The 14,261-nt window shown below is 42.6% G+C and overlaps 1 protein-coding gene across 1 annotated transcript in view; it reads right to left on the bottom strand.

Moving 5' to 3' along the window:
- The window catches only part of LOC140491012 (inorganic pyrophosphatase-like), a 58,533-nt gene that overhangs the window by 2,464 nt on the left and 41,808 nt on the right, over positions 1 to 14,261 (bottom strand). The window contains exons 8-10 of the mRNA XM_072589157.1: positions 11,136 to 11,221; positions 7,885 to 7,954; positions 1,099 to 1,138 (exon numbers count right to left, since the gene is read on the bottom strand). Of these exons, the coding sequence (XP_072445258.1) occupies positions 1,099 to 1,138; positions 7,885 to 7,954; positions 11,136 to 11,221 (196 nt within the window). The remainder of the gene's footprint in view (positions 1 to 1,098; positions 1,139 to 7,884; positions 7,955 to 11,135; positions 11,222 to 14,261) is intronic.

The raw sequence follows: 14,261 nt of genomic DNA, 5'->3' as shown, positions 1-14,261 counted from the left end.
AATCTAGTTCCATTTGCCACCACTTGACCCATATCCCTCTAAACCCTTCCTATTCATCTACCCATCCAGATGTCTTTTGAATGCTGTATCTGTGCCAGCCTCCACCACTTCCTCTGGCAGCTCATTCCATACACACACCACCCTCTGCGTGAAAAAGTTGCCCTTAGGTCCCTTTTAAATTTTTCCCCTCTTACCCTAAACCGATGCCCTCTAATGCTGGACTCCCCGACCCCAGGGAAAAGACCTTATCTGTTTATCCTATCCATGCCCCTCATGATTTTCTAAACCTCTATAAAGTCACTCTGACGCTCAAGGGAAAACAGCTCCAGCCTATTCAGCCTCTCCCTATAACTCAAACCTTCCAACCCTAGCAACATTATTGTAAGGCTTTCCTGAACCCTTTCAAGTTTCACACCATCCTTCCTACAACAGGGAGACAACAGAATTTCACGCAATATTCCAAAAATGGTCAATGACCTGTACAGCCACAACATGACCTCCCAACTCCTACTCTCGATGCTTTGAACAATGCAGGAAAGCATACCATACGCCGCCTTCACTATCCTATCTACCTGTGTCTCTACTTTCAAGGAGCTATGAACCTGCACTCTAAGCAACACTCCCCAGGATCTTAACATTAAGTGTATACGTCCTGCCATGATTGGGTTTCCAAATTACAGGACTTACTGAGTGTGAGGGAGAGTTATTTTTACTTGGGGCAAAGGGTTAGCTATAGCCGATTTAGAGAGGAACAGTCTAGAGAATGCAGAACAGACCCCAACGGCCAGAAATTCATGGTAGTCAGAGTCCTTGAGTGTTCTTGGGGCTTTAACCCTTGAAAGTAGCAGAATCCTTGAACACAGAAATATCAGCACTAGGGAGCAATCAGTTAGCAGCTCATTGGTTGAATTGAATGGAAATGAAAATTAACAAAGATGTAAAACTGGCTGCCAAATCACTATTGTCTGTTTTACACGTGACTGCCCCAAGTCATGGTGATGTCAAAAAGAATCAACCTTCCATTTCAAAATATTAGGGAGAACAGCATCCATTTGTTCACAAGGTAAACTCATTGAAAATACTGCACTAACGTCATACCTTCGTCTGGGATACTGTTTGGCTTGACATATCCTGGTGTCTGTAAAACAAAGCATAATTAATTTTCCCTTGTGTACAACTCACCCAGTAAAGCTGTAACTTTGCAACTGAATATTGCACTTGAGCTGGTTTTGTATTGGCTATTATTATCTGATTAGTGGAAAAAAAATACATTGTTTGAGTCGCTGGGAAGAAGGGCGAACTAGAAGTGTAAGGTGGATGAGGTCCCTAAAAATGAATAACAAATCAAATCAAAATGATCCCACTTCAATGAATTCTAGTGCCCTCTACACGCGTGAAGTCAGAAGAACTAGAGTAGCGTGCAGTCTAGGAGGAGTAAAGCACATTTCGTGGATAAGCTGGTAAGTGAAGATCACTTTTCTGGTTTTGTATCTTGTAATCAGTGAGGATTCAGAAACTCATTCGGCAGAATTTAATCCAGACAATGGAGGTCTTGTCAGCTAGCTGCACAGCCAGCAAGAGTCCTGCATCACACCTTCTGGGTAGGATGCATGGTTGAGAGGTGCCAGTGTGGCCTGGGTTCCCGGAGACTTTACTAGATTACGAGATTACATACTAGACTACGTACAGCGTAGGAAACAGGCCATTTCGCCCAACAAGTCCACACCGGTCTTCCAAATAATAACCCATCCAGACCCATTTCTCTCTGACTAATGCAGCTAACACTATGGTCAATTTAGCATGGCAATTCACCTAACCTGCACATCTTTGGATTGTGAGAGGAAACTGGAGCACCCAGAAGAAACCCATGCAGACACGGGGAGAATGTGCAAACTCCACACACACAGTCACCCAAGGCGGGAATCGAACCCAGGTCCCTGGTGCTGCGAGGCAGCAGGGCTAACCACTGAGCCACTTGAGGTGGGAATCTTACTTCCTGGAGATGTTGGCCAAACAGTACTATCAGGTGAGTGCTGACAGATACCAATGGCACATCCATCAAAGTGAGTAAGGATGATCGACAGGTGAGTGAGAATGAGGGTGGGCTCATTGGAAGAAAGAAATGGGAGGCCTGCTTCCCAGTCTCTGATCCTTCAATCAGACAGTGAGTACCTGACAACAAGGCTTTTCTGCATTCTGAGAACTCACCCACTGCTGTTAGCAGCAACGACAGCAGGAAATCCTCATGTAGACATTAACTGTCCACAACATTTACCAGAATGGGAAGGCATCTACAAACCATCCAGATCTGACTTTTATCAGTCCAGCTAAATGTGCCCCATGGTTGGGTAGTAAAATCCACACCCATCATGGGGCTGGCTTGCTTCCAGGTGATGTGAAGGCTTTCGTGACCAAGATCTATTTTCAAGTCAAGCAGAGCTAAAGAGAGCAGATGGGCTCTCTGTTAAACTCCCACTGAAGGTCAGCAGGGGTTTACCAGAGCAGATGTAGAGTTGCCAAGTCAAGACGCAAAGTTTCCTGTACGGCCGTTTGGGGCTACGGTTTCTCTTCAGCCTACAACACAATTAATCTCAGGGACACATGGCAAGAGACCTTCTAAGTTGATACTGCCCACTCCAGAGGAGAGGTCACGGGTGGTCCGGCCAAATTCTTCCTCCTACATACTGAATGTAGGTGGAGTCAGCTGTAATGTTTTCTTGTTGATGCAATCCCAGTATATTCATCAGGATGTGTTTTAGCCTTAATTAACTATGAAGGCCTCAGCATAAACTCTAATTTGTGTAACCACGAATGAGATATTATAGATTAGAAATACGAAATCTCTCATCCTTACATTCTATTTGGTTTCTTTCCATTGCCAAGGCAATACATCAGCATGATTCACTTTGGGAATGATTTTAACTGGACCACCCACATTAATATCATGATTGAAGAAACAGAGCAATGACTGTATGGACAAATACTTCATTTCTTAACTGATCAAAGCCTCCTCACCACTTACAAGTCTTCAGTCAGGAGTGTAATGTTACACTCACTACCTCCTGCATGTTGCTCTGGAAACAACACAATGCTATTCCAGTATAGGAAATCAATATACATCCTCTCCAACACTACTGACTGCAACATACATATTGTACAGAATATTCTGCAGTAATTCACCGGGCTTATGGTGATGATGATTCCAAGCCCCAGAAGTGTTTCCACCAGGAAGACCATAAGTTCTTACTACCATACGTCTTCAGCTTACTTCAGTTAAGTATAGTTAATCTAATAAATAGTGGAGTGACAGGGTACTTCTACCCATGGGATGTGCAACGTGTACCCTCTGATTTTGTACAACTACATGTGCAGAAAGCTGCGTCAATTAAAGCAGCCTGAGTTTTGGATAGTGGACAGTCAACAGCAGCAGTAATTACAGTGGTTCAGTTGTGAGGCTGAATGTGACATGGATAGCACATTGCTGAATGAGCAGGCAGAGAGACAACAGGTAACTGCCAATCAGTCAAGGTGGGCCCGACATGATTGCCGGAGGCTCCAAGTGCATCTTGTTCGAAAGTTCAGAATACAGATGACAGGGATAGTTCATTTGGGGAGAGCACCACAGATGGCTTATCCGTCCATGGTGGGTAGGAGGCGCTTTGAGAAAGCAATAGATTTGATTTGGTTTATTATTGCTACATGAACTGAGATGCAGTGAAAAATAATGTGTGCTATCCAGGCAAATCATACCTTACATAGGTATATTATGGTAACAGATTAGAATGCAGAATATAGTGTTACAGCTACAGAGAAAGTGTAGAGAAAGATCAACTCTTAATATATGAGAGGTCCATTTAAAAGTCTGATAACAGTGGGGAATAAAGCTGTTCTGGAATCTGTTGGTACATGTATTCAAACCTTTTTTTATCTTCCGCCTGATGGAAGAGGGTGGAAGAGAGTATACCCAAGATGGGAGGGGTCTTTGATTATGTTGGCTGTCTTCCTGAGGCAGCAAGAACTATAGATGAATCAAAGATGGAAGACTAATTTTTGTGATGGAATAGGCTGCATTCACAATTCTCTTGCAGTCTTGGGTGCAGCAGTTGCCATGCCATGCCATGCCATGCATATGGATAGGATGCTTTCTGTGATGAATCTATAAAAATTGGTAAGAGTCATTGTGGACGCGCTAGATTTCCTTAACCTCCTGAGGAAGCAGAGATGTTACTGTGTTTTCTTGACCACAGCATTGATGTGTATGGACCAGGGCGGATTGGTGGTGGTGATATTTACTCCTAGAAATTTGAAAGTATCACAGACAGGGCCATTTCCTCCACTCTGCTTCCTGAAGTCAATGACCAGCTCCTTCACTTTGCAGACATTGAGGGAGAAATGCCACTAAGCTCGATCTCATTCCTGTACTCTGTCTTGTCATTGTTTAAGATCTGAATCACTACTGTGGTGTCATCAGCAAACTTGCAAGTGGGATTAGAGCTGAATGTAGCCACACAGTCATAAGTGCATAAGGAGTATAGTAAGGGGCTGAGTACTCAGCTTTGTGGGGCACTGATGTTGAGAGGATGATTGTGGAGGAGGTATTGTCACCTATCCTTACTGATTGTGATCTGTGCGTGAGGAATTCGAAGATCCAGTGGCAGAGGGAGAAGTGAAGTCCTAGGTCTTAGTGTTTTAAGATGGGTTTGGTTGGAATTATGGTGTTGAAGGTGGAGTCTGATTTAGGTGTACTTGCTATCCAGACGTTCCCGGGATGAGTGGAGGGCCATGGAATTGTAGGTGAATTGCAGCAGATCAAGGCAGTCTGGGAGGCTGGAGTTGATGCATTTCATTACTAACCTCTTGAAACACTTCAAAATGATGGATGTCAGAGCAACTGAGGTGGTAGTCATTAAGGCACTGGGATGATCGTGGTCTTCTTGAAGCAGATGGGAACCTCACATTTTAGTAGGAAGAGGTTAACGATGTCTCAGGATCTGACTGCACGGCTGGGGACTCCATCCAGGCCTGTTGCTTTCTGTGGGTTCACTCTCAAGAAGGCCAAGCTGACATCTGCAATGGTGACTGTGAGTGAAGGTGCACCTGAGGCTGTCGGGGCAGCTGGCATCATTTCACTGACATTCTGTTCAAAACGAGCATAGAATGCATTGACCTCATCAGGGAGGGATACACTGCTGCCAGCGATTCTACTCGACTTTGCCTTGTAGCCTGTTACATTGTGAAAGCCTTGCCACAGTCAACATGTGTTCATGTGATTAGTTTGGGGCTTTAGCTTAGTCTGGTGTTGTCTCTTGGCATCCCTGACGGCTTTGTGCAGGTACTACCCAGGATTTCCTGTACAGGTCAGGATCACCAGGCTTAAATGTCTCAGACCGCGACCTCAGTAGAGATGGACCATCTTATAGTTCAGAGGAACAGGCAGCCAGTTCAGTGACCTTGAAAGTGAATTCAGTGTTGTATGGTACCTTGCTGTGCCAGGGTCAATGATGTTACTTTGACATATTATCAGGGCTTCCTGATGATGAAGGACAAATCATCAGAGATTGGGGTCTATATCGACAATAGCAGAAGATGAGAGGAGATCTTAAAATCAGATCATAAGGAGATAGGAAGTAGACTAGTAAGAAGGACCTTGAAATAACTAATCTCTGGATTACTTTGGATGCCAAGCACTGAACAGTCTGAACAGCTTGCAGCTAAAACACTCCTAATGGATCACTGCTAGTACTATTAGGAAAAGTTTAAAACGACTTGAAGGAGGATGGGAAGCGAGATATGGTGCTAAGATGCACAAGAATAACAAGTAGCAAGGTATCAGGCAAGGCCAAACCAAGAAGTAATGTAACAAGGTATAACTTAATTTTACAGTGATTGGATGCAAATGCACATGACAATGTAAATAAGATTGGTGAGCTGTACAATAAGCCATTTGAGAATATGCTGTGATGATATCAGAGACCTGCGAGGGAAATGCTTGTGATTGGTAACATAGAGTCATAGAGATATACAGTACAGAAACAGACCCTTCGGTTCAATTCATCCGAACAGATATTCTAATCTAATCTACTCCCATTTACCAGCACCCAGCCCATATCCCTCTAAAATCTTCCTATTCATATACCCATCCAGATGCCTTTTAAATATTGTAATTGTACTGGCCTCCACCACATCCTCTGGCAGCTCATTCCATACATGCACCACCATCTGTGTGAAAAAGTTGCCCCTTAGATCCCTTTTATATCTTTCCCCTCTCACCCTAAACCTATGCCCTCTAGTTCTGGACTCACCCACCTCAGGGAAAAGACTTTGTCTATTTACCCTATCCATGTCCCTCATGATTTTATAAACCTCTATAAGGTCACTCCACAGCCTCCAATGCTCCAGGGAAAACAGCCGCAGCCTATTCAGCCTCTACCTATAGATCAAATCCTCCAACCCTGGCAACATCCTTGTAATCTTTTCTGAACCCTTTCAAGTTTTACAGCATCCTTCCAATAGGAAGGAGAGCAAAATTGCATACAATATTCCAAAAGTGGCCTAACTTTTGTCCTGCACAGCTGCAACATGACCTCTCAATTACTATACTCAATGCTCTGACCAATAAAGGAAAGCATACCAAACTCCTTCTTCACTATCCTATCTACCTGTGACTCCACTTTCAAGGAACTATGAAGCTGCACTCCAAGGTCTCTTTGTTCAGCAACACTCCCCAGGACCTTGCCATTAAGTGTATAAGTCCTGCTCTGATTTGCTTTCCCAAAATGCAGCATCTCGCATTTATTGAAATTAAACTCCATCTGCCATTCCTCAGCCCATTGGCCCATCAGATCAAGATCCCATTGTACTCTGAGATAACCTTCTTCGCTGTCCACTACAGTTCCAATTTTGATGTCATCTGCAAACTAAACATGACCAAATCATAATAAGTAATTGTTATAGTGTTGTGCTTCACAAGAGAGCTGTAAACAAAATGTGGCACATAGGAAATATTAGGATAGGTGACTAAAAGCTCAGTCAAAGAAGTAAGCTTTAGAAGAGGGGTTTTAAATGAATGGGGAGAGGTGGTGAGGCAACATGTTTCAGGAGGGTTTTCTCGACAATGGAAGGCTACCAATGGAGAAACAATTAAAATTGAGGATGTGCATGAAGCCTGAACTGAAGGAAGACAAGAATTCTCAGAAACTTGCAAGACTTGAGAAAGTTACAAAGAATGGTGACACAATGGAGAGATTCAGAAAAGGAGATGTGAATTTCAAAATAGAGTGTTTTAGAAATACTGCTAAGAATAGTTGCTTGAAAGTAGTCACAGATAGACAGGGTGGTTTGGCAGATATGGCTCCATCAGTAAGCACACTGAGTACAGAGGTTGAGATGTCTTCATGGCCTTCAAAGCAAGAAGAATTTAAGAAAAATGCAGAGAACGGCATCAACCTCGATACTGGCCTTTCTTGACTTCACAAAGGCCACCAACTTTGGGAGGGACTATGGAGCATTAAAGTTGGTTGCCCTCCGATCTTCATCACTGCCCTCGGCCTGCTGCACACATTCTGTGATCCTTACCAATGGATCCACCGCAGACCATGTGCAAACTGGGGACAAACAAAGATACATCATCAATTTTGATGGACCAAATGGACTTTGCCCCATCCTTGATGTTGCTAATGTCTCATTTCTTGGCACAGTTCAATTTGGCTAAATTCATCTGCCAAAGTTGATTGGTTTAGTTCTCTATGCATCCTATCTCTTATTCATGAAAAACACGTCCACAGGGTGGAATGTCACCGACAATGTCTTTCTAAATAAAACATGCAATTTATCTATTATCATGCATCACTGTACTAGGGTAATCTGAATCTGGTTCATACTTACTGAAAGTACAATTGTTTCGGCTTCTTTGTGACTACAATAGAAAGGGCTATTGTGGATTGTCACATTTTTGCTGAGGTTAAAAACAAAGACAATTACAACATTTACATAAATGTTCAAACAATAATATTTACAAATCTGTAATAACTATTAAAAAAATTAGTAGAAATGATCAATTTTCTAAGAAACCACAGAGTTCTTAAGACAGTGACAAATTGTATCTTCCTATTGGTTTGTAATTTAAATAATTTGTAATGTTTTGGATCATATTCTGAGCAAGTAATGAATGTTTTCAATCATCTTTAAGAAAATGAAACCAGAAAATAAAAGTAAGTGAAATAAATGAAACAACAGCCACAAAACTGTGGTAATTCCTGCGCAGCTTTTCGCTCCAGCATCGAGTGGCCAATATTATAACCATAGGCAAAAGTGAGGACTGCAGATACTGGAAACCAGAGTTTAGGTCAGAGTGGTGCTGGAAAAGCACAGCAGGTCAGGCAGCATCTGAGGAGCAGGAAAATCTGATGAAGGGCTTTTGCCCGAAACGTCGATTTTCCTGCTCCTTGGATGCTGCCTGACCTGCTGTGCTTTTCCAGTACCACTCTGATCTAAAATATATTATAACCATGTCAACCCCATGTCCAAGGACAGTTGAGAGACACAAAAGCCACAAGAGGCTGGTTCTGGACCGAGCTGGGAACTAAGGTGTAACATTGAATTGCATAGAATTTTCAGTGCAGAAATAGACTGTCAAAATTCTAATTGAAATTTGCAAGTTTCTTTTGTAAATTTTTGTTATTGCTCCATGCTCCCACCTCTAACTTTGGTTTGATTTGGTTGATTGGTTTCAATATTTAAAATATTATAAACACATTATTCAATCCATGCCAGTGGATGTGCTCCACATGAACTTCCACCCAAACTATTTTCTTGGTCTCAGCTTCCAAGCTTACTTCCTTTATCGCTTGGCTTTTTCCACAATAGATGGCGTCACTGCGATGTTGGTTGATCATTTTTCAAATTAGCTACCAGCCAGATTAGATTAGATTCCCTACAGTATGGAAACAGGCCCGTCAGCCCAACTAGTCCACACCGACCCTCTGAAGAGTAACCCACCCAGACCCATTCCCCTGACTAATGCACCTAACACTATGGGCAATTTAGCCTGGCCGATTCACCTGATCTGCACATCATTGGATTGTGGGAAGAAACTCATGCAGACATAGGGAGAATGTGCAAACTCCATGTAGACAGTCGCCCGAGGTGGGAATCGAACCTGGGTCCCTGGCACTGTGAGGCAGTAGTGCTAACCACTCAGCCACCGTGCTGCCCTTTACCCTTCCTGCCTCTTAAGGAAGGATATATCTGGCTGGGGACACTTGGCCTTATTACACCTTGGCCCAACATGGACAAAAAAGTGGAGGTGAAGGTGACACAGCTTGACAGGCCATAATAGGAACGTGAGTAAGCCATTCAGCCCTTCAAGCCTGCTAATAAGATCATGGCTGCTAGAATATTTTTTGTGTTCACTTTCCTGCTCTTCCCCATAACCCTTGAGTCCCCTAATGATCAAGAATCTATCTATCTCAGCATTACATATACACAAGGACTTTGGTCCTACAGCTCTCTGTGGCAATGGGTTTCAAAGACTCAAACTTCGTGATAAGAAATTCCTCTCCATCTCAGTCTGAAATTGGTGCCCCTTAATTCTTCCTAGACTCCCCCATGAGGGAAACAATCTATCATCATTTATCCGGTCAAATCCCTTTACAATCCTATATGTTTCAAAGGGATTACCTCTCATTCTTCTAAACTCCAGTCAGTAGAGTCCAAACCTGTTTAGCCTTTGCTCAGAAGACAATCTCTCCACACGACATGTCACATTGGACTGAGTATGGTACCTAAAAGCATACTGGAGTCAATGGGAATCAAGAGGAAAAATCTCTCTGTTGGTTGGAGTCATATCTAGCACAAAGGCAGATAGCAGTAGTTATTTGAAGACAATCATCTTAATCCCAGGACATCACTGCAGGAGAACCTCAGGGTAATGTTCAAGGCCCAACCACCTTCAGCTGCTTGGTTAATGACAATCCCCCATTATGAGGTCACTGATAAAGATGCAATGTTCAGTGTCATTCAGGACAGCTCAGATATTGAAGCAGTTTGTGAACATAGACAGTAAGATCTGGACAACATCCAGGATTAGGCTGATAAGTGGCAAATAACATACACAACAAAAGTGACCAGCAATGACACCCTGCAAAGAGAATCTAACCATTGTTCCTGTTACATTGCCATTGCTGATTCTAACATTATCAACATCCTGGGGGTTACCGCTGAACTGAAATAGCCATCCAAATAGTGTGGCAAATTATTGAGCTCCTGACGCCACAATGCCTATCCACAAGAAGGCACAAGTCAGGAGTGGGATAGAGTATTTTCTACTTGCCTGAATGGTGCAGCTCCAACAATAATGAACCATCTAAAACAAAGCAGATCACTTGACAGGCAACTCAATATACATCGGCAGCAGCATCTACAATCTTATCAACACAATGCAGTAACTCACCAAAACTCTTCAGACAGTACCTTTCAAACCTGTAACCTCTACCATCTAAAGGGACAAGGGCAATATATGCATTGAATCACCATCACCTGCAAGTTCCCTCCAAGGCAAACCTGGTTTTGATTTGCAACTATATTGCCATTCCTTCATTGACACAGTGCAAAGACCTTGGAACACTTTTTTTTAACAGCACGGTAAGTGTTCTTACACCCAAAAAAGACAGCAGTGGTTCACGATGGCAGCTCATCATAATCGGGATGGGCAAAGAATGTTTGCCTAGCCAGAAATGGCCACATTCATGAATGAAGAGAACATCCCAGCCTGGCCTGAGGACACCATGGCTGGTACATCAGACCCTATCATATCCTTCTTGTCCATTCTCCCTCCTTATCTATTCTTCCCTTAAACTGGGTTTATGCTACTTATATCAATTACTTCATGGCAGCAAGATCTATATTCTGATCACAGTAAAATGTAGCAAGTCAGTTTTTCCCTACAAATATGGCAATAAAGACAGATCCCAGCATCTAGAAGTTAATTAAGTTTGATTTAATCTCTGGAAAAGAGGGATTTGATGTATGAACTAAATGGAATACACTGTATACCATTACACATAATTGTGTAAATTTTAAAAGTTTACAACTTCAGAACTCTACTACTGTTGTAATTAAACATAATTAAAACTCACCAACTAATGCTACCTCCATCAGTCTTCTTGCAGATTAACGATTGCCAGTATTGATGAGTAGACTTAATCACTCCAAGAGCAAAATTCTACAAATGAAAGTACAAGGATTATATTTATCCACTTGTATGACTATATGGTCAAAATTGTCAATAAAATTGCTTTAAAATGGTAAGAAAACACTAACACAAATTAGGAGCAGGAGTCAGCCAGTCAGCTCAGTAAGATCATGGCATTCAGTAAGATCATGGCTGATCTGATTACTCTACATTTCTGCATACCCCCATCAACATTAATATCCTTGTTTATCAAGAATCTACCAACAATTTCTTTAAAAAAATAATTGAAGGACTCTGCATCCACCACCTCTTCGGGAAAAGCATTCCAAAGACTCACGGCCATCTGGGAGAAGGAAATCCTCCTCATCGCTGCCTTTAATGAGTGACCCTTTACTTTGCAAAAGTGGCCCTCTGGTTCTAGCTTCTTCCACAGGACAGTACGTCCTTTTGATGCCCGACCTGTCAAGACCCCACAGGATCTTGCATGCTTCAATCAAGTCACCTCTTAATCTTCTAAATGCCAACCGATTCAAGGCCAGCCTTTCCAACTTCTCATTAGACAATTGTCCATTCCAGCTTTTACCTTTGCAAACCTTCCCTGAAACGTTTCCACACAACCATATTCTTCCTTTAATAAGGAGATCAAAACTGCACACAGCACTACATTGGTCTCACCAGTATCTTGTATAACTGGAGCACAATCTCCTTTCATGTGTACTGAACTCCTCTCGCAGTCGAGAATGTGGTGCTGGAAAAGCACAGCAAGTCAGGCAGCACCTGAGGAGGATGAGAATCGATGAGGACATCCCTGATGAAGGGCTTATGCCCGAAATGTTAATTCTCCCGCTCCTTGGATGCTGCCTGACTTGCTGTGCTTTTCCAGCACCACGCTCTCGACTCTGATCTCCAGCATCTGCAGTCTCCACTTTCTTTCAATTCCCCTCACAGTAAACAATGACATTCTATTAGTGTTATAACAATAGATTAACCCCATAGTACTACTGACATCTTTGAAGTCTTAGTTCAAAAATGTGTTTTTTAAAACAGTAAATAAAAGACTGCAAGTGTAAATTCAGTCTGGCAAAGCTCTGTGTTGGACCCATGGAATGTCACACCTTTAGAATGGCAGGGAAACTTCAAACACAGACAGTGGCATAACAGAAAGCCACATTGAGTGGGCTCTCCACAACCCACCCATTCTCCTCACCCATTGCAGAAATTTTGTGCATTCATGCTTCTAGAAATATACAAAGAAAGAATTAAAATCCCAACTGTAAGTCTGATTTGTGCGGAATTGCATGCCAATGAACAGAGATTCATGGGTACCAGCTGGGGGTTTCAGTGCTAAAGTGCTATGACAGTCGTAATTTGGAGACACCAATGTTGGACTGGGGTGTACAAAGTTAAAAATCACACAATACCAGGTTATAGTCCAACAGGTTTATGTGGAAGCGCTAGCTTTCGGAGCATTGCTCCTTCATCAGGTGATTGTGAGAATAAGATTGTAAGACACAGAATTTATAGCAAAAGTTTTCAGTGTGATGTAACTGAAATGATATGTTGAAAAATACCTGGATTGTTTGTGAAGTCTCTCATCTGTTAGAATGACCATGTTGGTTTCAGTTCTTTCATATGTAAATCGCAAAACATTTGTTTAAAAAGTTACATTCTCAAGTGCACTTTAACAATTGGTGTCATGGCAGCCCGGATCAGGTATTGAAGGTGTGAGCTGCCCTGTGTGAGGCTGTCTGTGCCACAGTGGTCAGACTGATTCTCATCTAAAAAACGGATTTACAGAATCTTACATGGATTCATGCAGTTTTGAGCAAAGTAAAATGCAATTCTGCAAGTACAAATTAACCCCACAAACTTATATGTGTATGTGTGTGTGTGGGTGTGTTGTACGGGGGGGGGTATGAGTGTCTGTGAGAGGGTGTGTGTATGTGTGCGAGTGTGAATGTAAAGGAGTGCCAGTCTATGAGAGGGTGTGTGTGGGAGTGTATGTGTGAGTGTATGAGAGACAGCCTGAGTGTGTGTGCGCGCGCATGTGTGTATAAAATATATATAGTGCAGTGGGGTCACCTGTAATGTGACATGAACCCAAGGTCCCGGTTGAGGCCATTCCCAAGGGTCTCAGACCTCTGCTCGGCTCTGCTCTGTAAATCCATCGTTAACAAGAAATAGGACAAGTTGTTTTAAACTAACTGCAAAAGCTAAGACTCTCGAACATAACTCTTCGGCTATCATCATTGTACTATTTACTCTTCACAAACGACTCAGGCAGACTGATCTATACAACTTCAAAAGCTGATCTTTTCTGGCTTTACATCTCATTCCTAATTTGTGTGTATGTGTGCGTTGTGTTATTTTTTTCTTTTGTGCTTAGTTACTCATGAAAGTCTACTTAAAACGCCTCCTTTCAAAACATGAACTTTTTGGTCTGGGAGAAAAAATTAAGGATTTCAGGATACTGAGTGAGGCCAGGGAGGAGATTTCTGCGACCTTGACAGACATCTTTGCATCCTCCTTAGCCACAGGCAAAATACCAGAAGAGATTGGAGAACAGCCAATACAGCTCCTTTGTTTAAGGAGGGCAACGGGCTAATCCCAAAAACTATAGGCTGGTAAACTTTACATCAGCGGTAAGGAAATTATTAGAGAAGATTCTTTGGGACAGGATTTACTTGCATTTGGAAAAGAATGGGCTTATTAGGGATAGTCAGCATGGCTTTGTGCGGATGGAGTTGGGGTCAGGCGAGGTTTGAGGGACATGGTGGGAGCATTTGGTGCAGGCAGGGGATGGAGGTGGGGTTTGGGGTGGGCAGAGGGCGGGGGCTCGAGCGCAGTGTGCTGCTGCTTAGTCTCCTGAATGGGGAGCAGACTTCACAGTAAACTCTGAGCCCCAGAGGAAATCAATTAACCGAATAATCAATTATCCATACAAAATAGTGCCCGCCCATCTCGTTCAGATAATCGAGGTTTCTCTATAAATGACCTAGATGAAAACGTAGGCAGTCTGATTAGTAGGTTTGCAAGATGACACAAACATTGGTGGTTAGTGAGAAAGATT

The sequence above is a fragment of the Chiloscyllium punctatum genome, chromosome 2, assembly GCF_047496795.1.
Source record: "Chiloscyllium punctatum isolate Juve2018m chromosome 2, sChiPun1.3, whole genome shotgun sequence".
NCBI classification, from domain to species: domain Eukaryota; kingdom Metazoa; phylum Chordata; class Chondrichthyes; order Orectolobiformes; family Hemiscylliidae; genus Chiloscyllium; species Chiloscyllium punctatum.
This window is presented reverse-complemented; position numbering and strand designations above follow the sequence as displayed.